The 27,954-nt window shown below is 47.6% G+C and overlaps 1 protein-coding gene across 1 annotated transcript; it reads right to left on the bottom strand.

Annotated features, from left to right (window-relative positions):
• Positions 1 to 892: 892 nt before the first annotated feature.
• TESC (tescalcin) lies at positions 893 to 27,747 on the bottom strand. The gene is made up of 8 exons (XM_032800012.2): positions 27,429 to 27,747; positions 10,393 to 10,462; positions 4,881 to 4,961; positions 3,584 to 3,723; positions 3,320 to 3,381; positions 3,116 to 3,223; positions 2,019 to 2,066; positions 893 to 1,220 (listed from the first exon to the last, which is right to left on the bottom strand). The coding sequence occupies exons 1-8, from the start codon at positions 27,484 to 27,486 to the stop codon at positions 1,143 to 1,145; spliced, it is 645 nt and encodes a 214-aa protein (XP_032655903.1). The 5' UTR covers positions 27,487 to 27,747; the 3' UTR covers positions 893 to 1,142.
• Between the last annotated feature and the right edge of the window lie 207 nt (positions 27,748 to 27,954).

Raw genomic sequence — 27,954 nt, 5'->3', positions numbered from 1 at the left:
CAATAAGTGAACATCTCAGTGGATATTGGATCTTAGCCGCTTTCACTGGTAGAAAGTTTCCATTTCTGGGACCTGGGGTTGGCAAGATTTGAAACATGTCACTGTTCCCTTGCCTGCTTGTGTCTGTGCACATTTAGAGATGGAAATAAACGAGAAGAAAAGGAAACTTTTTAGGGCAGGTGATTTTGTTTTTTAAATTGAGGTTATTGTTTGTATTACAGCAGCACCTAGCAATGCCAACAAAGATATGAGCCACCCATGAGGCTAGATGCCATGTACATATTTTGTGAAAGATACTGCTTGCCCCAAAAGCTTACCATGCAAACAGAGGGGAGGGGTTGCTTTAAGCTGCTCAGCTAATGGGAATGCCAGAAGCCCATTGGTTAGTGAGTCAGAGTGGCATGATAAATTCAGTGTGTATGGGGTGGGGGGGGGGGTGAGTATATGAGTCATAGGTTGACAGCAAGCAGCCTGCCCATCTGTACATTGGATCTGAAAGGTGACAAAGGTCCAGTCTAATAGATTTCCCTGTTACATCAAGCTTGGGTCCCTTCTTTGTTTGGGTTTTTTTGGCTGCTGTGGTCAAAGATCCAGAAAGGACCAATGTGAAAATTGCAAACGGAGAAAAACCACTCCCCACCTCCCAGCTGCATGCTTGAGCATATCCTTGGCTGCAAGAGGGCAGGAGAGAGTGATTTATTGCGCTTGCAATGTGCGTGGAAACAGCAGCAGTTGCTTTCTAGCTGAGGACAACAGCTGCCTATTATCCCCCCAAGAGCATCGCCTCCTTGTCGCTAAACTTGTTGCTCTGCACCAGGAGGCTCCAGAGAAGCTGCACTCCCAGGTTCCAGGCCACCTTGAAGGGGGAAAAATGTTCCTCGGGCAGAGAGTGAAAAACAAAACTATTTTATTATACAAAGGAGTCAGCATTTAAGCCTCAGACATTTCTACAAAGCACAATGCAGCCCCTGTGGGAACACAGGGACCTCATAAGATTTAATCACACACACCAGTAGCAAAATCACAAGACATCTGGTACCCAAAGCACAGACTTGCCATTGGAAGGCACGGGCCTGGCTCCTCTGCCCAAGCCTCCACTCCCCCTCTCCCTGCAGGTCAGTGGCTCTGTGGACTGGCAGAGGTCAGTGGCAGTGTGCAATAGGCTCCATGTTTAGAAAGCGGACGTGCATCTTGGTGTCGATGTCAATCCCCTGCCACATCTGCAGTTGGAACAGGCAGGGTTAAACGTGATGGACATCAGGGGCTTGGTCTTTTCCCAGCAATGGACTTGCCTGGGGGCTTTTCAGAGGCAGGAGCCCTTCTCATTCCTTCTACCCTGAGCTGGTCTGTTTAACACCTGCGCTGAATGGCCAAGGATGGTGCCAGCGCTGGTAATGGCTGAACATTGCTACCACCTAGCAGCTCTGTGTGAAGCAAGTTCACTATCTTCGTCCAATTCATCTGGGGCCAGGGTCCACATCACAGAAACCACTGTCCCATCTGGCACCCCTAGCTGACAGCCTCTGTCAAGATCAAAGGGGCCTTGGAGACCAAACGCCTCTCAGAAGTGAGCCCTTCAGAACAACACCGAGCACACTGGCAGGAGACAGTGCATGAGAAACTTGCCCAGCCACTGCCTGTGCTGCACCCCGGGAAGCTGTTACCACGTTCCTGGCAGTGCCTGGAGGGGAGAAAAGCCTAGGGCAGTTGTGGCTTTGCAACTAACAAAAGGAGGACAGGTGGCAGTGGGTAAATGAGGCCACAGCCTTTGCAATATCCTTGGGAGTCAGCCCAGCATTGGAATCAGCATCTTAGACACATTAGCTCAAGAGGATTAGGTATTGTGCACAGGTACTTTCACCGTTACTGCAACGCTGAAATGATTTGGGTAGCACCTACTGCACAAGACAGGTTTGGGGACTGAATTCTCCTGCTGAATTCAGCCCTGGAGTTCCTCTCACTCCAACAATGCTCCCCGTTTAAAAGTTAGTCTGAGCAACACAAAAGTCTTTGCTAACCTTAAGAAAGTCTTCAAACGTGATTCCCTCGTACACCTGGTCTGGCTCCTATGGTTTGGGAAGAGAGACAGAATTAACTCCACTCTAACTCTGTTAATAGCACTGAAAAGAGTGAAAGAGATAGGGTGGTCTGGGCAGGGGTCGGGGGGTCAGGAGGCCCGCCTCTTCCTCACCTCGTGCCTCAGTTTCCAAACCCCTAAAATGGGGGTAATAGCTAGCTACTCTCACAGTGATAGGGTGCAAAGGATTATTATTACGTAAGACCAGGGGGGAAAAACACCTAAGTGCAACCAGTTTGTTGTTGGCATGAGCTGCTCTCTTTGTGAGGTGAGACGAGGCTCCAAGGCTAACAGAGCTAGAGGAAAAGAGCACAGCTGAAGACATTACAGAGAAGAACGCCAGCCCCAAGACAATTGGACGTCTGGGCACTGAGGCTGCTGGGACAGGGACGCTACAGCAAACAAGTGCCATATAATGACTGCTGCTGTAGCGCCACACTCCGAGCCAGGCACCATCACCTGCTTCTCAGCCCCAGCAACAGCTGCCCATTTGATACAGGCTGAAGGAACAGGCACCAAATGCCGCCTCGTTAGGACAGTGAAAGGGGACGAATAATTTGTTGTTCCTTTGGTGTTCAGGCCTCTGGACCTCTTAGCAAAGGGAGGCTTGAGAGTTCCAGCCTTCAAGGCATCGAGGCTGCAATGGGACATAAGTGCAAGCTGAATGGGGCCTAAATGGAGACTTGTCTATACCCACGCTGGGATTAGAACTGGGCCATTTACTCCAGTGGAGTTTGTCTGATGAATTTTGTGTGCACCCATTTTGCTGATGTGCCCAGCTGCAATTGGGATCTGGCAGGCAGCAAGAGGGAACTGAGTGACAGTGTCAGGTAGAGCACCACATATGGCCCTGGAGTGCCCAGCCTAAAAGCAGTGCTGAAATGCAGCACATGGGAGCAGAGTGCATTATACCGACCAGACCGGCCCTGCGCAGCTTGCTCACCCATGGAGCAGCACCAGATTACTCTGCAGGGCCTGGCATCCAGCGACACATGGCACAATATCTACACATCATTATACCACCCAAAGGGGTCCCACCATTTGTCCCACACAGATGCTGGCAGCCTCCATCATGGCACCATCTGCAATTGACCTCGCTGACTCCTTCTCCAGGTGGGGGTTCCTTGACAGCAGCTCTTCCACCACCTAGCAGGGAGTGGGAAGCAAGTCACACTGGTCGTAGGGGTGGCAGTGGTTTTGGGAAAGGCTTTGGGAGGGGGGAAGGCTAGAACAATACATTACTTTTCTGTATTCCTGCAGGGTGATCTTCCCATCATTGTCCGAATCGTACATATGAAAGAGAACTAGGAAACAAGGCACAGGAGAGCGACAGGCTCAGTCATGGGCTCCAATGGCTGACAGCCAAATCATAACCATGCACTCCAGAACCCAAAACCTTACTGCAAATGTAAGGAAATAGTGAAAGAGCTGGAGGAGCTGGGCGTCTCTGCAGCCCACCCTTGAAAACTGGGGAGCCCTGAGCTGGGAACTCTTGGGAAGTCTCACATTTTAGTTTCTCTTTTCGAAAGTGATCCAGCTGCTCTTCGTCCATGTTCATCTCCATCGGTCTGAAGTAGGACATGATGGTCAGGAAGTCCTCAAAGTTGATCTCCTCAGCTAACCCATCTGATGCCTGCCGTAGGTTCCTGCAGAGGCATGAGATTCATAGATTCATAGACTCTAGGACTGGAAGGGACCTCAAGAGGTCATCGAGTCCAGCCCCCTGCCCTCATGGCAGGACCAAATACTGTCTAGACCATCCCTGATAGACATTTATCTAACCTACTCTTAAATATCTCCAGAGATGGAGATTCCACAACCTCCCTAGGCAATTTATTCCAGTGTTTAACTACCCTGACAGTTAGGAACTTTTTCCTAATGTCCAACCTAAATCTCCCTTGCTGCAGTTTAAGCCCATTGCTTCTTGTTCTATCATTAGAGGCTAAGGTGAACAAGTTTTCTCCCTCCTCCTGATGACACCCTTTTAGATACCTGAAAACTGCTATCATGTCCCCTCTCAGTCTTCTCTTTTCCAAACTAAATAAACCCAATTCTTTCAGCCTTCCTTCATAGGTCATGTTCTCAAGATGATGAAGACAAGGTGAGAAATGACAGATCGGACAGCAACAAAGCTACTGGCAGCGAGCATTCAGCCAGCACATCTTTCCACCGCAAATCAGAGGTGAGAGATGCGGCCTACTAGATCTACTCCAGCAATGCCACCCTGGTCGGTGCAGGATTCCTCCCTGCACTATGGTCACTAGTGCTTTACCCAGTCTAACATTAAAAGTCTCTGTGACCCAGAGTCCCATGGGTACTTCACCACTCTGGGTGAGCCACTTGTCAGACCTCACCTACTCCCTATGCTTAACTGTACCCTGCCTGCCCAGTAACCCTGGGTGCCTCTGTGCTGTGTAGCTTTGGCTTAGTATCCTGACACTGGTAGCCGGCTCACAGCACAGTGACTTCACCCCGGCTTCCTGACAGGGTGACACCAACAGCCCCGAGTCTCCCCCAAAGCTTCTCCCCTGCAGTGCTCAGCCCCCCTCACTGCAGCACTCGCAAAACCTGGAGTTCGCTGCTCCCATAAAGTGACAGAACATGGCACTACCCGGTTTGTTTGGCCAGTGGTTTTGCCCTAGATTGAAATGATACCAAGTAGAAGGAAATCAGACAGAGGTTACAAATGAACAAAACCCCACAGCTTCATTTGCGGGCTTGTTATAGTTTAAACGCGGTGAAAGAGGACACGCACACAGTTACATCAAACCTCCCGGCTAGCTGCCAGGGCTGCTTGTCTTACCTCTTGTCGAAAAAGGCATGGACAATTTTTGATCTAATTGGATTGAACTCCAGGTCAGGGATCCTGTCAAAACTCTCCTTGCTGTAAAGAAAACAGAGACAGCAACAAAGGGTGGATGAATCGGAGCAGAAGGGAAAACAGGGACTTCAGTTACTGCTTTAAGACACCCGGGGTTGAGGCAGGAAAGTGGCTCTTGTCCCATGACGAGCTCAAGCCTGGTCCCGGATTACTACCCGCTAGCCATTTCCTGCTTTCCAAAGCACAAAAGCTTAATCAGATTCAGCCCCGCCGCGGGCCCAGCTTCATGAAGTTGATTAACCAGCAGTGCACAGGTACAATGCAACCCGCAAAACTGAAAGAGGAGCATACCAATCGCCAACAGCTGTGTGCTAACAGAACAGTCAACCCTGCCTGTCCTGTGAAGTAGCTTTGAGCTGTGCCTTCTATTAAAAAAGAGCCTCCCAGCTCAGAAGTTCTCACTGGAGGATTTATTATTTTAACCCTTCTGGTAACAGGGCATTTACTCAGCACGTGCCAGCACTGCCCGCACAACCTAGCGTACCATTCAGATTACTCAGCTCATTGTGGATCTGTCCTGCGGCACGAGCGGAAAGAGCTTAGCACCGAGAAGCATCCCAACTAGCAGAGCTGCAGACAGTCTCCCCCGCTCCCCCCTACCCCGAGGAATTAATAGCCAGTCTGTTTGTAGTCCATTCAGGAAAGGACGGGAGGAAATAGTGTCTTCCTGTCTGTCACTTCCATTGATGCTGCATTGCTCAGTTCTTGTTCATGTTCTGTTGCGGCTCGGGTTATGTTGCCTTCTCCAGGTCTCCCCCGTGACAGAAACAGAGACTGAGCTGGACACTATGTGGCCAGGGCAGTGAGGGAGGGTTCTTGTATATTGGGTTATTAGAGTCAGGACCAGCTCCAGGCACCAGCGAAGGAAGCAGGTGCCTGGGGCGGCCAATAGAAAGGGGCGGCACTCCGTCTGTGATTGGGGTGGCACGTCCTGGTCTTCGGTAGCAATTCAGCAGTGGATCCTTCACTCCCTCTCCTCCTCTTCGGTGGCAGAAAGGCTGAAGCCGGCCCTGACTAGAGTCTCCTGTAGCCTGTGTTGTTCTGTACTGGCAGGTGGTGGAACGGGCTGTGCAGCAAGGTGAGAGAATGGCTCCCTAGCTCGGCACATCCCTGGAAGGGCAGTTATGGACGAGTGGTCTAGTGTCAGACTCCAGCCCAAAGTGACACAGCCGCTTGGCCAGGCTGGGAGTCTGGAGATCAAAAGGTCACTGCACCGTGAAAAGCCCTTTGAGGAGGAGAGGGAAGATCATCAGTTGCCAGAGGCTCTTCAGGGAGGTGTCTGGGACACGGTCTGAGGAAGAGGCTCCAGGAAGATGGTTAGACACCCGGTTGGTTAGGCAGCATAGCATCGATTTGCAGGATAGATTCTCTCGGACACACTGTTGTTCTGAATAAAGCATACTTGCCTCTAAGGAGGCAGTTTGTCACTGCCCCAGAGGGAACAGGACTGTAGGGTCCCAGCGTCACTCTTGGCACCAGGGAACTGCAACCCAGGGCCCGTATGGAGCGGGAGAGTCACATTATCCTACCTGGAGCCAGCTGATGGTTCATAGCCTGAGCCCCAGGTGCGGCTGCACTCGACAAGACTCTGAGGGGCCAGAGGGGCAGCTCACCCAGGTACCGCAACATCCTGCTCTGATCACTAACCCACCTCCTTGCCACTTCTCAGTGCTTGTCTGGGGGGTTCCTAAACTGGACGATGGAGGGAGACTGCAGTGGGGAGACCTATGCGGGACATTGGCAGTGGGAAGAAACTCAGTTGCCTGCTGCTCTGGGGGGCCAGGCTGCACCAACAAACACCCCTCTCCACTCCCCACAGAACGAGTCATCTGGGCAGCACAGTGCTGGGCTCTCTGTAAGGAACAGGAATCACCTCCGGGCCAGCCCCCAGTATTCCCTAGCCCCTGCTCTGCTGCAGTAACACCAGTTTTAATAAGCCTGTTGCATGCTCCCCAGGTCGAAGCAGGGGTTACTGCCAACCTGCCAGTGGAGACATTTGCATTGTGCTGCAGGAGGCTGATTTCCTTTGTCAGTCACTGTGACAGCTGCTGTTTGTTTTCTCTCCTGAAGATGTGGGGAGAGAGTGACAGACAGATTATGCAAAGCAGGTTCCTGTGCGTCTCTGTTGCCTGCCCCTGGCACCTTCCTGACAGCTTCCACCACAGAGTGGTGCCACCTTGTCCCGGATGGGTCTCCACCTGACACTGCTGTGACAGAAAGGTCATCCTGCTGCTCCGGGCAGGCAGGGCTGACTCATGGCAGGGTCGGGAGAGCGTGGCTTGGCTGGTTACTGAGAGACACTCACTATGGAACGAGCAGCTTTACTGAGTGCAGCCTGTCGCCCCTGGAGGGACACAGTGTGGCATCTTCAGGGCTAGCTGACCAAAGCTCTGGAACAAAGAAAGGGCTAAGACTGTGGTGTGGATCCCGCTGGGACATGTGATGAGTTTCAGGTACTGGACTTGTCCGGGAACTCTGTTCAACCAACAAGGGACTTGAGGACTTGAACCAGAGCACCCTGCAAAGCTCAGGTGTAGGTTACAGTTCTGTAGCTATGGGGGATGGTGGGTTTTTTCCACGTCTTGGATAACATGTAGCATAGAACCCTCCCTCCACCTTCACCCTCACCAGAGTCAGGAGTAAACATCCCCGTTCCTAGCTGGTAGCTTCCGATTCCCCACCAATATCCTTGTGACTACGGACACCACACCCCAAGGGCAGCATGTTCCTTCTGGAAGGGATCCACCACACCTGCCAGCGCTCCCCGTCTTGGACCATCAATTTCTAAAATGCCGCTTGTGGCCAGGGCAAGCAATGGGGCTGCTAGAGAAGCCCTCTGCCAGGCTAGCGCTCCGACACTTAGAGCTTTGGGTCAGGCTCCAAGATCGTTCCCATCTCCAGGGCCTGATCCTCTCACTGCCTTACATCCTCTCAAGTCATTTGCACCTGGGCAAGGGGTGGGGGGAGAGCGCTAGACAAGCAGGATATCAGAACCCTCCACTCTGTTGCCCTGGTGATAGCAATTAATACCTACTTCCCATAGGTGCAGGTGGTGCCCCCAGCTGGGAGGCAGTGGGGAAACAGGCTGTGTGTCTGGCTGGAGGGGGAGAGAGGGGTTCCTTGTTCTTCCTACTATCCAGGTAGGGGAGGGCCTCTTTGCAGACTCCATGCTTCCTTATTCTCCCCCCACCTGGGAAGTATTTCTGGAGGCTCCATAACTCCCTTCCTCACACACATCATTTATAGAAGCGACTTCTCATTTCCTTTTGGACATGCAGGGAAATATGCCTCTTCCTTTGAAGGGCCTCCCCTCCGGCATTCTGCAACCTCAAATGCCAATGAAAGCTGATTGCACATAGAAATCCCCACCTCTGTTCAGCAGACCATGTTCTCAGGGGCACCAGGAGTTCCTCTGCGCTGCTTCACTTACAAAATAATCTCAGATTTATGGTGCTTGAAACAGTAATGAATGGCCAAAAATCGCCAGGCAGCCGTCAATTATTCTAAGCCTCCTCTCCTCGCCAGGTCCTGGCCTGCGTTAACAGGAGCAATTAGAGCGATCCAGGAAGAATGAGGTCCTTTCAGGCTTAACAGAGGGAGGCCAGTTCCTTTTATGCCACTACATCTTTTCTCTGTACTGTGACTCAGTCTCTTCCGCCTTCTTGCAGCATTTTGCAAAGTCATGATAAGTGGCTGTGCTCTGAGATAAACATCTGGATGTGTGTGTAAAACAAGCATCCTCAGAAAAACTATTGCTTACTACAGCCAAATCTTATTAACAACAGGAACAGGCAATGAGCACGAAATATCCCCCTTGGATAAGGTCACTTACAGGACTGAGAGAACCTGTTACAACAGGAAATGGAGACCGGATTTCTCATTGTCACCTCCTCTGGTTCTTTTTCTGCTCTCTCTGATACTGCTTTGACCTTCCTTATACTGTCATAGGTCACATGCGAGGAAGGAATAGTCTCATAACTCCGTGTTTTTAGAATCTGGCGTCAAGTCAGCCTCAAAGAACCCCACAAAACATTCAGACAGTGGTTTTTTTTGATGCCTAAGTACTTGCACATAAACACATCTTTTTTGTTCAAAATTTCCTATCAACCTATTTCACTTTTTTGATGAAAAACAAAACTGAAAAACAAGAATATCTTGCTATTAAAAAAAATAAATTTTCCAAAAAAAGTTGGGACTTTAGGTAAAAAAAAAAAATTAAAAAAAAATTGATTTTGTAAAACTGAACATTTTTTACTGAAAGCTTTTACTTTCCAGGGGGTTTTTAATATTCATTTTAGACAAAAAGCTATTTTGTACTGGGGAAACTAGGGCTGTTGATTAATCGCAGTTAACTGATGTGATTAACTAAAAAAAATTAATCGTGATTAATCACAGTTTTAATCACACTGTTAAACAATAGAATACCAATTGAAATGTATTAAATATTTTGGGTTTTTTTTTTTTACATTTTCAAATATATCCATTTCAATTACAACACAGAATACAAAATGTACAGTGCTCACTTTATTTTATTACAAATATTTGCACTGTAAAAAAATGATAAACAAAATAAATAGTAATTTTCAATTAAATCAGATGAATTGAAAATTACTATTTATTTTGTTTTATACAGTGCAAATATTTAAAAACTAAATATAAAATGAGCACTGGGCACTTTGTATTCTGTGTTGCAATTAAACTCAATATATTTGAAAATGTTGAAAACATCCACAAATATTTCAATAAACGGTATGCTATTATTGTTTAACAGTGTGCTTAATTCCACGATTAATAGCAATTACTTTTTTAATTGTGCGATTTAATCATGATTGATTTTTTTAATCGCTTGACAGCTCTAGTTTCAACACAATTTTTTTGTAGCCAGCCCTAGTACTTTAGCAGCTGAGGAATGCAGCCACCTCTGATGTTTAACAGCATATAACGACAGTACACAGCAGTCTAGGAAAGAAAGTAAAGACAAAGTTACCATTGGCAGCTGAAACTACAAGTGGAGCTTAGTTAACTCTCCAGCTTGGGATTCAACCTGGCCACCGACTTGTGAAAAATGCCCTGGGATTCTTAGTGACCAGAAAAAGGTCAGGACCTTGGTGTGACACTAATTCCAAGAAAGGGCTGCTCCTTCCAGCATCAGAGCAAGTCCTGGCACTATGCTGTGGTATCTGTTCCCGTCTGAGTCAGAGGTGGTCTCTTCCTGGCATAAGAGATTACTCTCACTTTCTTCCTCTCGGGGCAGTTCCAAGAACCAATCACTGGTAATGAGTGGGAGTGCTATAACCCAGCTAGCACTCTATAGGGCTCTGTAACCCCAGAGGAAGACAGAGCAAGAGCACATGTGCACAGTAAAGAAACGAGTTTATAAACAAGCACCCAGCCAGGGCACTAAACGAAGGGTACAGAAATAGAAGCACCCTACCGGATGGTTTGCTGGTCCCCACTTATCTGCTTGAATCTCCGGTGAAGATGCTCAATTTGTTCCAGAGTGACTGGGAAGAGAGAAGAGAAAGATCATTTGTCACTAACCTCTCCTGACACAGAAGATAAGGCAATAGCTGAAACCTTCTAACCAGAGGAGGTCTCGGCACAGGGATCCCAGTCTCTGCCAGACCTTCCCTGCGGGAAGCAGCTCTGCACTGGGTGAGGATCACAGGGACTTTTTAACCGTCTGCAGATGCACTGAAAAAGGGTTGAGTGGATTTCCTGGGTCTCATTCCTCCTATAGTTACTGCCCATCCATCCCTGCTAGACATTCCCAGGACTTCTGAAAAGCACCATATTTTTTGCCGTCAGAGAAAGCTCCCCCCAAGAGCAGATATACCTGCCTGCCCTGGAAAGTCTCCATCACATCACACACCCTGAGCACTGTGCGAGGGTCGGTGTGTGGTCAGTATAGGTTTACACCATGGTAAAAGGCACGTGGCCCTTAGTAAACAGCATGCTAAGTGGGGTTCTCTCTCCCATTGGCTCTTAACCAAGTGTCTTGTCTCAATGAGCAGAGTCCCCATTCCTTCCCTGCTCCTCTATGCTGCATGCACTCCCAACAGGGAACGTTTCTATGGCATCGTTTGCTGCATATCTCTGCAGAGAAGCTGGCAGTATGTGGCACAGTGCTGTGGCTGCAGAAAGCTGTGTTAACCTGGTCTTTGGATCTAGGGGACTTGCTTGGTCAAGGGAAATCTTGCTCCAGAGGGCAGCACAGTTAGTGTGTCCCCACCATGAAAGTGAAAAATCTGTGCATTGGGGCTTCACGAGCGGTGCCTAGCGTAGGCAGTGCTGTTGTAACCATGCCAGCCCCAGGATCTTAGAGAGACGAGGAGGTAATAGCTGGCAAATAGTGGTCATAGATATACGTAGGCCTGGTCTACACCAGACACACAGGTTGACCCTGCTACATCACTGAGAGAGACAATTAAACCAAACTAAGCCCTGGTATAGACGCTGCAGGGGCGACGGAAGGATTCTTCTGGCCAGCTAGCACCCCTCTCTCAACAGGGTGGATTTACTACAGCAATGGAAAAGCCCCTTCCCCTTCCCATTACAGGGCTAGAGTAGCGAAGCTGCAGCAGCTCTGCCGTTTCAGCACTTCTAGACACGGGTCAAAGGTCCAAGCCGCTCTTCTGAATATTGCATGTTGGTGCAACAAAGGAGTGGGGATGCGGAGCTTCCTTAAGAGGAGGCATAGGACTCAGCTAAATAATTCAGCTCCGTTACAGCTCCAGTGACATCCTTGAAAAAATCTGACCCATTAGGGCCACTTTATTTGGAGAGCTGCAGAGGGGACGTCGGGCAAAAATATCAAATAGTGTTGGTGTTTACGGCAGCAGGAACTAGTGGTCAGAATGCAGGACTGGTTTCAGGAGACCTTGCTTCTTTTTCCAACCCTGCCACTGGCTCCCTCTGTGGCCTTATGCATGTCACTTAACCTCTCTGCGGCTCTGTTCCCCCATCCATGAATCAGGGAAGTATCATTCCCTGTGTAGCTCAGAAAGATCTGCGAGGACTGATTGTTCAGTGTTTGTAAACTGCTTTGAATATGTGAAGTACATGAGCCAAGTCCTCACTGTACGGCAGGGGCGGCCAACCTGAGCCTGAGAAGGAGCCAGAATTTACCAATGTACATTGCCAAAGAGCCACAATAATACATCAGCAGTTCCCCTACCTGCTCCAGTGCCTCCTGCCCGCCAGCAGCACCAACGATCAGCGCCTCCCCTTCCCTCCTTCCACCTCCCGCTCAGCTGTTTCGTGGGGTGCAGGAGGCTCTGGGGGGGCAAGGAGCAAGGGCATGGCAGGCTCAGGGGAGGGGGCGGGAAAGGGTGGAATGGAGGAGCGGGGGCAGAGCCAGGGGTTGAGCAGTGAGCACCCCTCAGCCCATTGAAAAGTTGGCACCTATAGCTCCAGCCCAGGAGTCGGTGCCTGTACAAGGAGCTACACGTGGCTGCGGAGCCCCAGTCTGGCCACCCCAGCTGTATGGGAAAAGGCCCAGAAGAATCCCACATCCACCATAGCTGCACCTCAGCGTAGAATTATTATTTATTGAAAGCTGCCAATGGTATGAGATGGTTCCTGCCCCAAGGAATTTATACTGTACGGTCCTTATCCTGCAATCTGAGCCACTCAAGCAAACTCTTTACGCCCTGGTAGCCCGTTAGCTGGCAGTAAGAGTGTGCAGCCAGACAATACAATTCAGATACAAAGTGCTGAGGTGAGAACCTGGTGATACAAAGTTGTCTCATCCTCCCTCCTCTGTGTCATGTATCTTATATCTGGGGAAGTACCACTAAGAAGTGTCAGTGACATAAGTGCACTGCTGTTGGTTAAAAATAAAACATTAAAAAAAAAAAATAAAGGCAGCCGATCAGGCCTTCCTGTTTGCTTCAAGACTAGGAGGGGACTCTATAAAATTCAAAAGCAATATATTTGAGAGAGAAAAGGGAAACAGGTTTTGGACTAAGATTTTCAGAAGTAACTATAAATTTTGGATGCCAATTTGAAATACCTTAAATGGACCTCTTCTTCAGAAAGCACTGAGCAGCTTCCTTGTCTGGAAATCAGGCCCCTGTATTGTAAAGTGGCCCCCAAACATGGAGGTATCCAAAGAGACTGGTCATTTTCGAAAATCTTTGCCTAGACGTTCCATTAGCCTAGAAGTTGTAATTACGCTACCTAGGATAAAATTAAGAGCCATCGGTTCCCCTGCTTCAAATCATGATGACGATGACCAGCTAGGCTCAATTCCCCAATCCTCCCTTACCCCTGGAATAATAATGGGTATTGTAGTGGCATATTATACAGTCTGAAGTATCTGCCATTAGCTACTGGCTAATATATGGTACCAAGCTAGGCAGACCACTGCTCTGCTCCCGTGTGGCAAAGTTTATGTCCCATGGTGGAGAAAGACAGTGTAGTGGCATATGAAGACTATTTGGGTACAATAATTCAGTTGTCCCGCTAGTTAATACTTATGGGTACATGCTAGAACTGCCCTGGCTGTGCACAGGAGCTGGCTGGGGGCAGCTCTTGCAGAGAGAACAGAAGCTCTGATGTTTACCCGTAACTAGAGAGCGCTTACAAGTAATGATACTATCTTACTCAGAAACTCAGTGCCCTGGAGTGAACTCCATATCAGTCATTACAATACAGAACCATCCATCTGTGAACCTCACGGAGATTTACAAGCCCTGATTAAGCTTAGCACATAACACAGGAAATGGGAATTACCCTCACTTTACTGATGGGGAAGCTGAGACAAGAGCTGGATGGCGACTCACACAACATCACACTGCAAGTCTGACAGACCCCCGAACAGACTCCAGCCTCCCACTCCAATGCTCTAAGCAAGAGGGACTAGCCCTAATATTAATCTGCAATAAGCTGTGGCGACACCAATCACGCGTTTGTTGACCTCAGTTTCTTGGTGGAAGTTGTTTTCTTTTCACTGATACCTTGCCAGAAACTCATGTGCATACTTATAGGACTCAGATCAGTCACGGGCTGGTACTTTTCAGATATGCATAAATATTGACTATAGTAATTATCAGCAGTGGGAAAAGCAGTCGGCTTTGTTTGCACAAGATAGTAACTCTTGTCCATGTGCCAGTTGAGCATCACATTCTCCCCGCCCCAGGCCCAGAGATGGGTGAGGTGGCATATGGAATCACATGGGATATGATGGAATACAAGCTTTCACTAATGGGCCTTTCACAGCAGGGCAGGTTGTTCACAAGCACATTAAAAAATCATTGGCAGATCTATGATTTTGAACTACAGTTGCCAGAAGGTAACAGGTCTGCACTGATATTTTTCTAACTTTTAAGTAACTGGCTTTGCTCCATTTTTGTTGTTGTTTTACAGCCTTGAAAGGGAAACCTCCCCAGTTCATTAGCTTAAATATTTTACAGGTCTTGGGAAGTTCTCTATGCTGTTTACTGCAGCTTCTGTCTCTCTCTCTCTCTGTGCCTGTTGCTGAAGTGTTTTGCAACTTGGTGCAATTAGACTCATAGACTTTAAGGTCAGATCATGGGACCATCACGCTCATATAGTCTGACCTCCTGCACATTGCAGGCCACAGAACCTCCCCCACCCACTCCTGTAGCAGGCCCATAATCTCTGGCTGAGTTACTGACGTCCTCAAATCACCATTTAAAGACTCCAAGTTACAGAGAATCCACCATTTAATCTAGTTTAAACCTCCTTCTCGACCCCCAAATATGGTGATCAGGTAGACCCTGAGCATGTGGGCAAGACCCCCCAGCCAGACACCAGGGAAAGAATTTACTGTAGTAACTCAGAGCCCTCCCCTTTCAGTGTCCCATCACTGGCCATTGGAGATACTTGCTGCTGGCCGTTGAAGATTGGTGACATGCCATTGTAGGTAGTTTCATCATACCATCCCCTCCATGAACTTACCAAGGTCAGTCTGGAAGCCAGCTAGGTTTTTTTGCCCCCACTGCTCCCCTTGGAAGGCTGATATTTCCCTCAGTAGATATCCTTACATCTGCTGTAGCAGCAACAGCTATTGAGGATGGGGTATGACTAGCCATGGCTGGACCAGATCCACAGCATCCCAATGGCTGACCTGAGAAAGCTCCGGTGTCGTGTAACTTGATGAAAGACATGAGAATAAGACTGGGCTGGCCACAAGCCACAGTTTAAAGCTCAGCCAAGTGTCGTCAATGCAGCAAACTCGCAGCTTTAGGAGGTAGATGGAAAAACGTGTTTGAGCAGGTAGCTTAAAGTCCAGCTCAGGGAGCAGTTGGGTTCTTCTCTGAGTGGCTGTATTGGAACATCAATTCCAGCTGGATATAGACATCGGTGTCAGGTTACCCTCTCACGGGCTGTACTCAGCACCCACGGCCAGGTGAGCACAGCCATCAAGCTCATGGGCTCTGCCTGCGTGAGGTGATACCAGGTGGGCCCAGCAATCCAGTGCACAGCATTTCTTTTTCCATCCCAAGTGGCTCAAGACTTCCCTTTTCTCACGCTCACACACAGATGTAAATTCCATCAGCTAATACTTTTCACTTTCACCAGGAACAGTTGCACCTGGATTTTCCAGTCTGCCTGCAATGAAGTCTGGAAATGTCCCATGTGTGAGTGTTGAATCTATCATGGAATGGGGCAGGACCTTTATTTAAAAAGTTACTATTAAAATAAAAGTTCCTACACGCCCAGACTGTCAGCGTCTGAACCCGCTGTAACTGCTAACATGTCTCCTTGCTCTTGTCACTGATTCCCAATTAGCCAAACAAATTTGGTGGGGTTGGCCAAGCTGTTTGGATGAGCAAGATCCTACTGTATTTTGACTCTCTAGCTGCGTAAAGTGGGACCCGACCTATTATGCTTACATCTCCACTATAGCCATGTAGTGCTTTAAAAATCCTGCTCTGGTTTATGCTTCACTGTTTTATTTCTGTTCATGGTTTTCACGTGAATGGAAACTTTTTCAACACATTGCTTCCAAAGCTTAGAGGTCAGCTGTTGACCTTTCACATTGCCATTTGATGACATCACCATTGCCATGGAAACACTGGGGCCAAGGAAGGCTTACACATCTGGAACTTGGTTTTAAATCAAAGTCTTATAAACCTCAGGGAATGCACAAGTGGTGACAAAAATCCCATCTGGCAGCAAAATGGTACCTCTTCCTCTCCCAGGCACCAGAGTACTCCGAGAGAGTCTATGATTAGCACAGAGGACTTGGAAATAGGACTTCTGTGTTCTATTCCCAGTTGTGCCAGTGAATTTGGGCAAGTCACCACGTCTCTAATGTAGCTTGCCACATATGTAAAATGGAGGTAGCACCCCCCAGAGGGCTGTAGAGCGCTTTGAGATTCACAGAGGGAGGGTACAGTGAGTCCACAGTGCTATTCTGTGTACTAGGGACCACTAGTGATCAGTAGGTAGCCATGTTACCTGCTAGTGAAATGCTTGCACTGCTCTGTGGAGAAGAGGGGGAGCGCCGTGTGCTGCAGCATGTCACCTCTCCCTTCCAGGTGACTCACCTGCCCAGAGTACAAAACAAAAGAGGTCTCTCCCAAAGCCAGGTCTTCCTCCCATGCCGCTACGGGCAGCACAAGGCTGGGCACGGTTCTCCTTTCGAACAGGCAGATGATGAGTTGAGATCGGACATTTTGTTCAAAAGAATCTCAGTCCTTTTCCATAAAGCAGCAACACCCGCATAAGGGAAAGCACTCCCCGGGAGAGACACTCAGGGTAACACTTCAGGCTCATATCCCTTAGAAAGAACCTGTGTCTCTGATGGCCCAGGTCTTTGCCCACGTGTAGGCTTCCAGGCTAGAGCGAAAGGCACTGGATTCATTGGGCTTTTTTCCAGGCTTCTGGTCTCTGCGCTGAGTCAGAGCCTCCCAATCCTGGCATCAGAGAGATTCTGCACATCGCTGCCTTTTTGTTGGGCTCCCTTAACCAGCTATGTCAGCCCCAGGCACAACAATCACCTAGCCTACAACAAAGCCACCTCCCCGTTCCCCACCTCCAACATGAAAGGAGCCTCCGTGACTGAGGTCAGGCTGGTGTAGGTGCCTTGGGCTCTGAGTCCCTTTGGGGGGAGAGGCTGAGCTCCGATCGAACTTCTAGTGGTCCTAGGTCCACAAGTACCACTGAGGTCCAAGGTCACCAGGTGAGGAATTAGAGCCAGTGTTTTAAAGGTATTTAGGTGCCTGAAGACACAGGTAACATCTAGATGCTTTGGAAATCCCACAAGGCATCTTCAGGCACCTTTGAACTGTGGGCCTTTGGCTCTGAATACCAGTAGAGCTGCAGGATCCCAGCTCACTCCTGACAGAAGCAGGGACCACTGCAGTGTGGAGTGAATACAGGAGAGTTGTGGCTGTCAGTTCACACTGTGACTTTGTCCCTTGGCATTATCTGAATTCCAGCAGCACCCAGGCCCAGCGCCACACAGACCCATCCCTGCCCCAGAGAGATGATATTCTAGGTCCAGCTGTAGTCGTGGGAATCCACTTCCCTGCAGAGTTCTCAGAGCTTGGGTTATACTGCGGCTGGGCCAAACCTACACATATTTGGCGTCTAGCTTAACTTTCACAAACTGCCCCCTCCTGTGTGCTGCTAATGCACACATGTGAACAGTCACGAAAGGCAAAATAATCCAGGGTGATGACCCTTTTAGAGAGGTCAAGATTTCTGTTTTACTCAGACTTAAACACGCTTCTGCCTCAATCCATACAGCCACCACCCCAATTTATTTATCTCGCCAGAGAATTCTCTTGAGATGTACCATTTCCTGGCAAGGGCCAGCCACTCCGCAGCCTTCTCTTCAGCCACGCTGCTAAGTGCTCATGCAGGCCAGACCTGCACACTCCCTTCAGACCTCTCCCCTCCCTTCCTGCCTCCTGCTACTCCCTCTCCCTAGCCAACAGCAGCTGCAGTTACATGCCAAATGATCAAGAGAAGGCAGCCCCTGCAAAACAGTACCACAGCTCCAGGAGTAGCTGCTATACAGGATTTAGGGCAATGCAGCTAACCTGCCGCTCAGGGTCCCACACAGCTTGCAATCTGAAGGGAGTCTGTTTCTGATCAGACATAGCTCCTGAGTGACGCAGGAAAGAGGCAAGGTCGCTCTTGAACTTGAGTCTTCCATAGGCAAGCACAGAGTCTAGCCCCAGATGATAGAGGCTGGCTATGTGGTACTTTAAATGTGGTTCAGACCTGGAAAATGACTAACAACAACGACGATAATCCCCAGCTTTTATACAGAGTTTTCCATCAGTCAATCTCAAGGTGTTAGACAAAGGAGGTCACTACGAGCAAGACCATTTTACTGAGGCAGAGGGGTGAAGCAACTTGCCCAAGGTCACCCAGTAGGCCACATGCTCTCTCCTCAACAGCTAGCATAATCTGGTTCCCTAGCCAATATTCACTGATTCCGGATCAAATCTGCTCTCTCTGCAAGTGAACAACTGAGGGTTTTTTGTTCTCTTCTTAGCTGCCAGCCCCCCAACTTCACCTTGCAGGGCTCCATACGCAGGCTGAGGGTTTGTGTAGGTCTCACTGAGGGCTTAATCTGAAAACAATTAGGATTTGTGCAGGTGAAACTGGGTTTACTTTGACCTGCAGCTTCACTTTCATCTAGCTTAGCTGTCAGAGCCCAGACTGAGTTAATTGGGCTCGTAGTGAAAAAAACATCTTTTGCCTTGCAAACTGAGTAGACTTGATCTGGACTCATTGAGACACAGTGAATATGAAATCCCACCTTGCCATTTACATCGAGGCCAAGATCAAAGGCACCTAGCAGGGCTGCCCAGAGGATTCAGGGGGCCTGGGGCAAAGTCGGGGAGCTGCGGTGTTTGTACTCACCCGGCGGTGCTCCTAGTCTTTGGCGGCAGCGGTGGCAGGTCCTTCACCCGCTCCATGTCTTCAGCAGCACTGAAGGGCCCGCCGCCGAAGTGCCGCCGAAGACCCGGAGCGAGCAAAGGGCCCGCCGCCGAAGTGCCGCCGAAGACCAGAATGGCTACTGGGTGAGTAAATATTAAAAAGGAGCCTCTGACCAAGGAAGAGATTCTCAGCTAGGGCTCGCAGGGCCCCTGTGGGACCCGGGGCAAATTGCCCCACTTGCCCCCCTCCCCCGGGTGGCCCTGGTATGTAGGCACCTAACACCCATTGAAATCAACAGGAATGTGATGTCTAAATACCTTTGAAGATCTAGGCCAAAACCCCCTTTTTTTGGAGGGGATGGGAAGAAGCCCACACTATTACATTCCTGGCTATCTGGGCTTGGGACAGACATTACTCACCAGCTGATGGTTATGGGCTCCTGGCTTCCCAGACAGGACTGTTCACAGCAAAGGAGCACGATTATGCCAAAGGCTCCAATTTGCACTGCAGTCTGAGCTCAGGCCGACTACGTTACAGAGGATCAGGCTAGACGGTTCTGCTCTGGAAACGGAGTCAGAAATGGTGCCAGAACTTTGATGGAGTTGGTTTCTCTTAACCAAACACTGCAGGAATTATTTGGGCTTACGTTGGATCAAGAACAAAGACCGATGGGGACTGGATAACAAAGGTGACCAGGCTGGATTGCTTTTTATTACAAGTGCACTCCCTCTGAAAATGCAGATCTTCAGCTTGACCTGCCCCCCTTCCCTGCTCCCTAACCTCCCTCTTGTTTTAGAACACTGCTCTTGCAGAGACTTACAGACCTTGTTCTGGAACAAGAAATTTGATACTAATGTGGCAGGCACCTATACAGTATACTGACTTGACTGTAGTCTCTAGATGCCACAATGATGGCCACTTTAGAAAGGCCACAGTGATAAAATGGGGCCTGATATTAAAGGTGCATTGCAAATTTGGGGGTTTGAGTTTTGATCTAGCTGAATAAGCCGGTTCCTGGGAGTCATCATGTAACACCCTCTTGCCTCCTACTGGCTCTCCACGTTCCTCTGACTGCTTGGATGTGCACTGTACAGGAAGGGAACCTAAGCTGTATCATTTCATTATTTTTATGCACGTGAGAGAGAGGAATCCGGGCTGAGGCTGAGGGCAGTTTTATTGTTGTCTAAGTGAACGTCAGTACCAGTGAAAGGTGCTGGATTGAGAGTTTATCCTGGAAGCACATCTATGCAGACACAGGGCCAGCACAGGTTTCATCTCTCCGCTCGGCTGCCAATGTGTCTGTTGTGACAGCTAGTTTGGTACCATGAACACCTGTGCGCTGGAAACAGGCTTGATATCATCAACTCATTTCACAAAAGCCACCAAATGGCCAGCTGGTAATGAGCACTCACGTCTGTATCGCCCCACCTGGGCAGGGTCAGCACTTAACGTCTCAGGTGATTCATTTGATATTTTGGCTCAGGTGGCCAGAACGAGTCACGATCTCATAAGCACACGGCACTGTATGTCCTTAAATGATCAGATTTCTCCTCCAGCCAAAGCCAGGCTGTAAATGCAGCCTCGCTCCCTTTCTGTGTGGAAAGCTGAGATGTCCAGTGTGTTACCATAGTTCTACACTGCACATCAGCTGACCGCTCAGGCTGCGCAGCCCTGCCCTAATGGAGCGGAGTCAAAAGGAGGCTGTTTTTGCCTTTAAAGATGGGGCTTGTAAACAAATGATAGTTTGTGTTCCTGTCACCTGCTCCTTAAGAACTCGATCCTTCGGCTCTTGAAATCTACAGCAAAACTCCTTGTAGCTTACAATAGAAAGATTATCTGTGCCCAAAGTTACCGTGGGTGAAATAAACTGTTTTTCTGGGCAGTGGTATTAATGCATGCGCTCCGCCCTATTCAGACCTCTGCTTTAGAGGGTGAAAGCCTGAGCAGAATATCAGGGACAGTCACCTGCCAGTTCAGGGGAGTCAGAGACCTGCTGTGTCATCTGGAACATCCCTCAGCTGAAGCAGGATGGTCCCTTAGGGTATTTACAGAAATGCTTATCTTGTCCAGTTGCAAACAGCTCCAACGATGTGGCTTTCACCCCTTCCCTTGGGACACTCTTGTGGTCTGACAGCTGCATTATCAGGAAATACTTCCAGGTATTATCCTAAAATGGTCTTGGTTTGAATTGGGGCCTCTCTTCCCCACCTCACCCCCCCCCCAACAAGCATCTCAGTTTGCAAGTAAATATTTTTTTTTAAAAAACAACATTGGATTTGGGAGATTTTAAAACACCTCCCTCTTCTCCTCTCCCTCCCCTTCTCTACCCATGACCCTGCCTCGCTGAGGATGGATTAAGGCAGCAGGAGGCCTACCATGAACACATGACACTGGGGGCTTGCATATGTGTATTGGCCATGTCCCTACACACATCACAGCAACCCCCTACCTGGCAGAGGATAGCTAGACTCCACCTCCTTTGGTCTCCGTGCTGCTACTATATCACCTGGAAGAGCAACAGAAACTCGCTAGACCTGTATCTTGGCTTCAGCACTCTGCCTGCACAGTGATCCTGACCTCTGCTTCCATAATGAGAGCCCAAGTTGGCCTTGGAGAACGCAGATCACCCCGCCTCCATGAGGCAGTTAGTTGTGCTGCCTCTCATCCACCAGCTCAAACTTAGAAATGACATTTCTAAATTCTTCCCAGTAGCAACCATTTCAGCATCAGTGTTAGACTTGAGCCCACAGGGAGGAGTAGATCGACCCCTATAAAAACTCCACAAGAGACCATGCTTTGCAATATTGCTCTCCTGTCTCCAGTACTGCGTCCGGCCGTGCTCCATTCTCAACTGTGCAAGATAGAATCCGGCCCACAGTCCCTTTTCCAATAATTTGTTTTGACTTTTTAAAAATGAAATAGTCCCTCATTCCGCAAACATCCCTTTCCTGCTTTGGTGAGACTGAGGCTTGAATCAGACATGCACTCAGACAGTGAGGAAAACCATAGGCTCCAGCCTCTCTCTCTCTCAAATGTTAATCTAATAGATGAAGAGGGGAAGAGTTATCAACCAGGCCAACATATCCACCGGTCACCATCTGCAAGCACAGACATTCCAAATGCAGCCAAATTAGCCCTTCATTAAAGCCCATCACTACATGAGAATTCTCAAACACAATGAGCATGCTCAGATTCACAGCACAATGCCCTATGCAGGAGACTCACTATAGGATCTCACTGGAATGTGGCTGGGAACTTTTGATTTTAAAGGCATGTAATGGATGCTGCTGGCATTCCAACGTCACTCACTGTAGCCCAACAAGAGGCTCTGATAAGAAGGTAGGAGCCACTGAACCTACCCCAATCCTCATAGGGTCATGTGACTGCAATAGCAAAGGGGTTGGCTGTAAATAACTCTGTATCAGACTGGCCTGACACAAGCTGCCTTTAGGTTTTTAAAATAAAGGCTGGCTCTTGCCACTGTTATTTGGTTTAGCGCAGCCTCTAGAGGGTCCACTGTGCTAGACATGGTACAGATGCACAGTATGAGCCAATCCCTGCCCCATTCTAGAGAGGGACAGACAGAGTGGGAGGGGAAAGAGAAGCAAAGAGGGGAGAGGTGATTTGCCTGAGGTCATGCAGTAGGTCTATGGCAGAGCCAGGAACAGAAACTAGGTCTCCCAGGGCCTATCCACTAGGCCATGCTGTCTCTCCCTTTTGTCTGTTTCCAGCCCTTACCTGTACAGTAGAAAGCGGACATGACACAAGCTCTTCAGGACAAGTGTAATCTCTTCATTTGTCCCTGTGACACACCTACCACACTTCAGCATGCTCAAAAATCAGTCAATGCCTACAGTTAATCCTGGGCTTGCAGCAACCTCTCACCTTATCGAGCACAGGTCCCATCCATTCAGACGACAACACTAGGCATGCAAGAGCCTTCTCCAATGCAGCTCCTTACACCCGGAACAGCTGCCCTGCTTCTCTCTATGGCATTGATTCTTCTTCTCATTTCAAATCTCAGCTGGCCAGAATAATCTTGTCTGGACCACTGCATCTCTCTCTCCCTATGCCATTATGTATTATTCAACTCTGTAATTGTATTAATGCCATAAAACATCTTACGATGCAATTTGTATGAAAGACACTTTGCAAAATGAAGTACTATGGAAGATTTAGGATCTACTGATTTGTAGATCCAAACATCAACCTCTTAGAAATAGATTGATTGGGAACATATTTCTGACGCTGAAACTAATTCATTGCTGCTTAACTTCTAGATGCAGTAGCATTTACAATCTTTCATCTAAAGTATTTGAATATTGCACTTGAATGCACTTTCAGAAGGTTAATGCTGTTTAGGTTTCTATTTGTGTTGAAGCTCATCTTTCTGTGTGTGTGTGTGTGTGTGTGTGTGTGTGTGCGCGTGCGTGCATGCATAATTAATCCCTAGGGCATACCAAGTCGTATTAACATTGTGCTAAGACCTCTGTAAAGGCTGTAAGGATAGTTTTATGGTGAGTATTTCTCAGCTCATCCCAATACGTTATTTATTATTTGTATTGTGGTAGCATCTAGGAATCCTAGTCACGGACCACGACCCTGCTGCGCTAGGTGCTGTACAGACTGTCCCACACATCGTCTATCTTTCAAATCATACACTGAGAAACATTATAACTCAAGAACAAAATCAAATGACTGCTTAGCAAAGCCAAGAAGTCATCTATGAGTGTTTCAAATTGTAGGCAACTTGTTTCACAACATAGTGATTCCGTTTGTAACATCTATGTGAAATTGACACCGACTGTGCTGCTCTTATTAACTCACACTAGGACCCGGAAGGATTACAAAGGAAGGAAAATAACCACATACACTCCCCAGCTCTGCTTTACGGAATGAATCAGACCAACAAACATAGATGGTAACGCACTGCTTGCAATCAGTTCCTTTATTACACCTACCCATGCGTCCTCGCTTTCTTGCTGGCAGCTTTAGGATGTAACTGCAGAACGGATGAGTGAAGCAAGTTTCAACCGCCAAGGGAGAAAACCGCAGTGACATCAAAAACCTGCACAAATCACTTACTTAAAACAAAAACGAAAAAGCCTTTTCTGGCACAGAGCTGCCCCAGCAGAACATCTCCAGAAATGGCTCAAGCACCAGCTGGCTCTGCAGGGAACCTCATCTGCTAAGATTCTCAAGGTGAGAGGCAGGAGCTGCATGTCCTGCAAATGGTTTCTTTGCGAGCGCGTCACGTCACACAAACTCTCAGCCCACTGCCAGAGCTTTGTGTTTGGTTCCTTTAAAACAAGCCCAGATCTGAGTGAGCCGGGGCCCAGTTTGTGTGGTGGAGCTGCACAAACACTCGTAGGTCTGTTATGAAGCAGAGTGACAAGCAGCAATTTTGTTCAATCCCCAAACTCAGCTGATGGTAGAAACATAGACTCACAGGCCTGGAAGAGACCTTGAGAGATCACCTAGTCCAGTTCCCTGCTCGCACAGCAGGATGATATTGTCTCATCTGTTTTCAAACCATCATGACACAAAACCCAGCCCACAGAGCTTTGGGCACATTTTTAACAATCCCCCTTTCTTTTCCCCCCTAACAGGAGAGGCTGCATAATTTCAGGATGAAAACATCAGGTAGCGCTACTCTCAGGTGCTTCCCAGTTATAAAAGAAAAATTCATTTCTTGGACATATGCTCCCTGCAACAACAGGTAGTCTGGAAGCATGGAGGCTAAAACTGATGTATTTTCCTTTGTCGATGCACCAAATCAGAATAAAATTTATTGGTCTCCTATCCAGGCCCCTCTTATGCAACTGATTATCTTCCTAGCTATAAGTTATAAATTTAATAGCTTAACCATCTGTGTGAGAATCTGGAGAATTGTCCGTTTAAATTAGTCCATGTTCATTTGATTTTAATTAATTGGCCCAGTGTGGTTTTATTCAATTTGTTGTTTCTGCCTTGATTGCAACAGACAGGCTAATTTTTTGTAAACAAAATGCTTCATCACATGGCGAGCTATTACCATTTCTCGGATGTGGTGTGTGTTTTGTTTCTAATTAAGAGCATTTTGTATTAAAAAAGAAGGTCTAAGACCACAAGTAGTGAACTAAGGGCACAACTGCAACTTTTGAAAGTTCAGAGTAGCACAGAAACACAAAAAAAGCATCTGAATCTAGAAAACATCCATTATGTTAACTTTCCCCAAACGTATTCATTACAAAATGCATGTATGTGATTTTATATATTAACATTACACACACACACACACACACACACGTACGTTTTAAATTGAAACATGCTCAAACTGAGAGCCCCAGAGTTCAACATTGCCGTGTCCAGAATCTGAATCCAGATCCAAATATCACAGTTTGGCCCACTATAAAAGAGTCCAAAATGGAACTCCTGAGGTTTGGGTGAGGGGGATGAAATCGAGACCTGAATTTTGAATCTCCCAAATACAGATTGTTTAGATCTGTTTTAGGATCAGGTCAATGGCTGGCACATATGTGCGACTCCATGAATTGTCTTTTGGGATTGTTATATTAAACTCATGAATAGTTTATGTGTGATTGTGTTTTATTCAATGGGGGAAGATTACCACAGTTCCTACAGTAATCAAAAACAGCAGAAGGCGATTACCCCTGAGACTGAACAACCCCATAGTGAGACCCTCCCCCATCAAGGCTCTGGCTGGGTTTTCCAGAGACTAAGAAACAAAGAGAGGGCTTTTGGTATAATGGGATGGGCTTGAATTGACTTGTAGTCTTCCTTTTGACTCAACAAACTGACAGGATCTTAGGGGACCTCCACCCTTGTTGAAGACAGACCGACTCCTACCCCTGTGTTGAACTTAGGAAAAGCTTACCAGAGATCACACCCAAGTGTGTAGGAACTTTTGTTGTTTTAAATATATTTTCTCTATAAAGCTTTTGCCCAAAGAATAAATTCCTGGAGCAGATCTTTTACAAAAACATTCAGTCTTGATTTAAACGTCGTCAGTGACTGAGACTCCGCTACGACCCAGGATAAGTTCCAATTGTTAATTACTCTCACCATTAAAATGTCTCCTTATTTCCACTCTGAGTTTGTCTGGCTTCAACTTCCAGCTATTGGATTGTGTTAGACCTTCCTCTGCTAGGCTGAAGAGTCCATTGTTAAATATTTGTTCCCGTGTAGACAGATGCAGACTACAGACACAGACACAGTCAAGTAATCCCTTAACCTTCTCTTTGTTAAGCTAAACAGATGGAGCTCTTTGAGTCTATAGCTATAAGGCAGGTTTTCTAAACCTATAATCATTCTCGTGGCTCTTCTCTGAACCCTCTCCAATTTATCAAACATCCTTCTTGAATTGTGGGCATCAGAACTGGACTCAGGATTCCAGCTGCGGTCTCATCAGTGCCAAATACAGATGTAAAATAACCTCTCGGCTCCTATTCAAGATTCCTCTCTTTATGCATCCCAGGATCGCATTAACTTTTTTAGCCATAGCTTTGCACTGAGGAGTTCATGTTTAGCTGATTATCCACTACAACTCCTAAATCTTTTTCAGAGTCACTGCTCCTCAAGATAGAGGTCCCCTTCACATGAGCGTGGCCTACATGCTTTGTTCCTAGATGTATATGTAACCATACTAAAATGTATACCGTTTGCTTGTGCACAGCTCACCAAGCTCCCTGAATCAGTGACCTGTCCTCTTCATTCTTTACCACTCCCCCAATTTTTGTGGCATCTGTAAACTTTGTCAGTGACAATTTTATGTTTTCTTCCAGGTCATTGATAAAAAAACGTTAAATAGCGTAGGGCCAAGAAGCAATTCCTGAAGGACCCCATGATATAGTGTTCCCACCATTCACTTGGCAAAGAAGAGCTATGCAGAAATTACACATTCACACAGTGTTTCCCCTTTTGACCATCTGAGGACGGCAGATGTGTCTCACTGGCTATCAGAATGATGGAACAATCAACGTGTGGCTATAGCAGCTCCCATATACTCGTCATCTAAGGAGTGCAACACAGTTAATGAACATTAATGCTCAGAGTTTCAACATGCCTGGGAGGTTGGTATTATCTCCATTCTATAGTCAGGGATGTCAAGGCACAGACAGGTTGAAGGACCAGCAGTTGTTATTAAAACACTAGCTTTGTATATGCAAGTTCTCAGCTCTTAGCACTCCTAGTGACTCCATCCTTCACACAATCAGCAGCTAGACAGACTCAAAACCAACTCACCCCTTAAAAAGGCCGCACAGCAAGCAAGAGCAGAGAAAACATGACTTGTGTTTTGAGTTCACTTATGAAACCTTCCTGCTCAAACCAGCCCTGTCATCTTGCTGTCGTCACTTGTCTAGTTTCGAAAGCCACTGTAAATTGCAACAGCATAGAGCAACCTAAAGTCCCCAGTTACTTATGCAGTTAAACCACATTCTTCACAAGTCCTGCGCTGAGTGAACCTTGCCAGAGCAGCTGGCTATTGGAGATGCATTAGACCAGAAAGAAACCTTGCCAGATCCCCTTTAAAGCCATTAGCAATGATTAACAATATGACATTGGGAATAAAGAAGCTAAAAAACACAGAGCAGTACTCACAGCCAGTCTTGTCAGCAAGTTCTTGAATCTCTTCTGGCACAGAGTGGGCGGAACCCATCCCTTTAAATGTACAGAGTCATAGACTGAAACGTCTTAAGCAAAATCCAGTTAATCCAAGCTAGGGGCAGGGGCAGCGATGAATATTAAAGAGCAGTCGTTGTGGGAGTAAGTTGTTTGACCAAAACAAATAAAATACTAACCAGTCAAAGAGAGCAGAGCAGGAAGCAGCCCTGTGAAGGAAGGGTTTTAAGGTGCTGGCTAACAGCAGTGCCAGCCGGACGAATGTACAGTGCATCACTTTAAATCTTGAGGAAGTGTGAGGCACTAATTATAATACAGTGCTACATATATATAGAGCGCGATCCAGGCTTCCTCAGGGTCCAAGAGCCCTCCAAGTTTGAGAGCTACCTGGTTTGGACAGCAGGGTGATAACACACTATATCCCTTGGAAATAGTAATCCACAATGCAGCCTATTATTTCTGCATTTATAGCTGCAGTAGAAGAAACAATAGTAACAAGAAAAGT

Source organism: Chelonoidis abingdonii, chromosome 22, assembly GCF_003597395.2.
Source record: "Chelonoidis abingdonii isolate Lonesome George chromosome 22, CheloAbing_2.0, whole genome shotgun sequence".
NCBI lineage: Eukaryota > Metazoa > Chordata > Testudines > Testudinidae > Chelonoidis > Chelonoidis abingdonii.
This window is presented reverse-complemented; position numbering and strand designations above follow the sequence as displayed.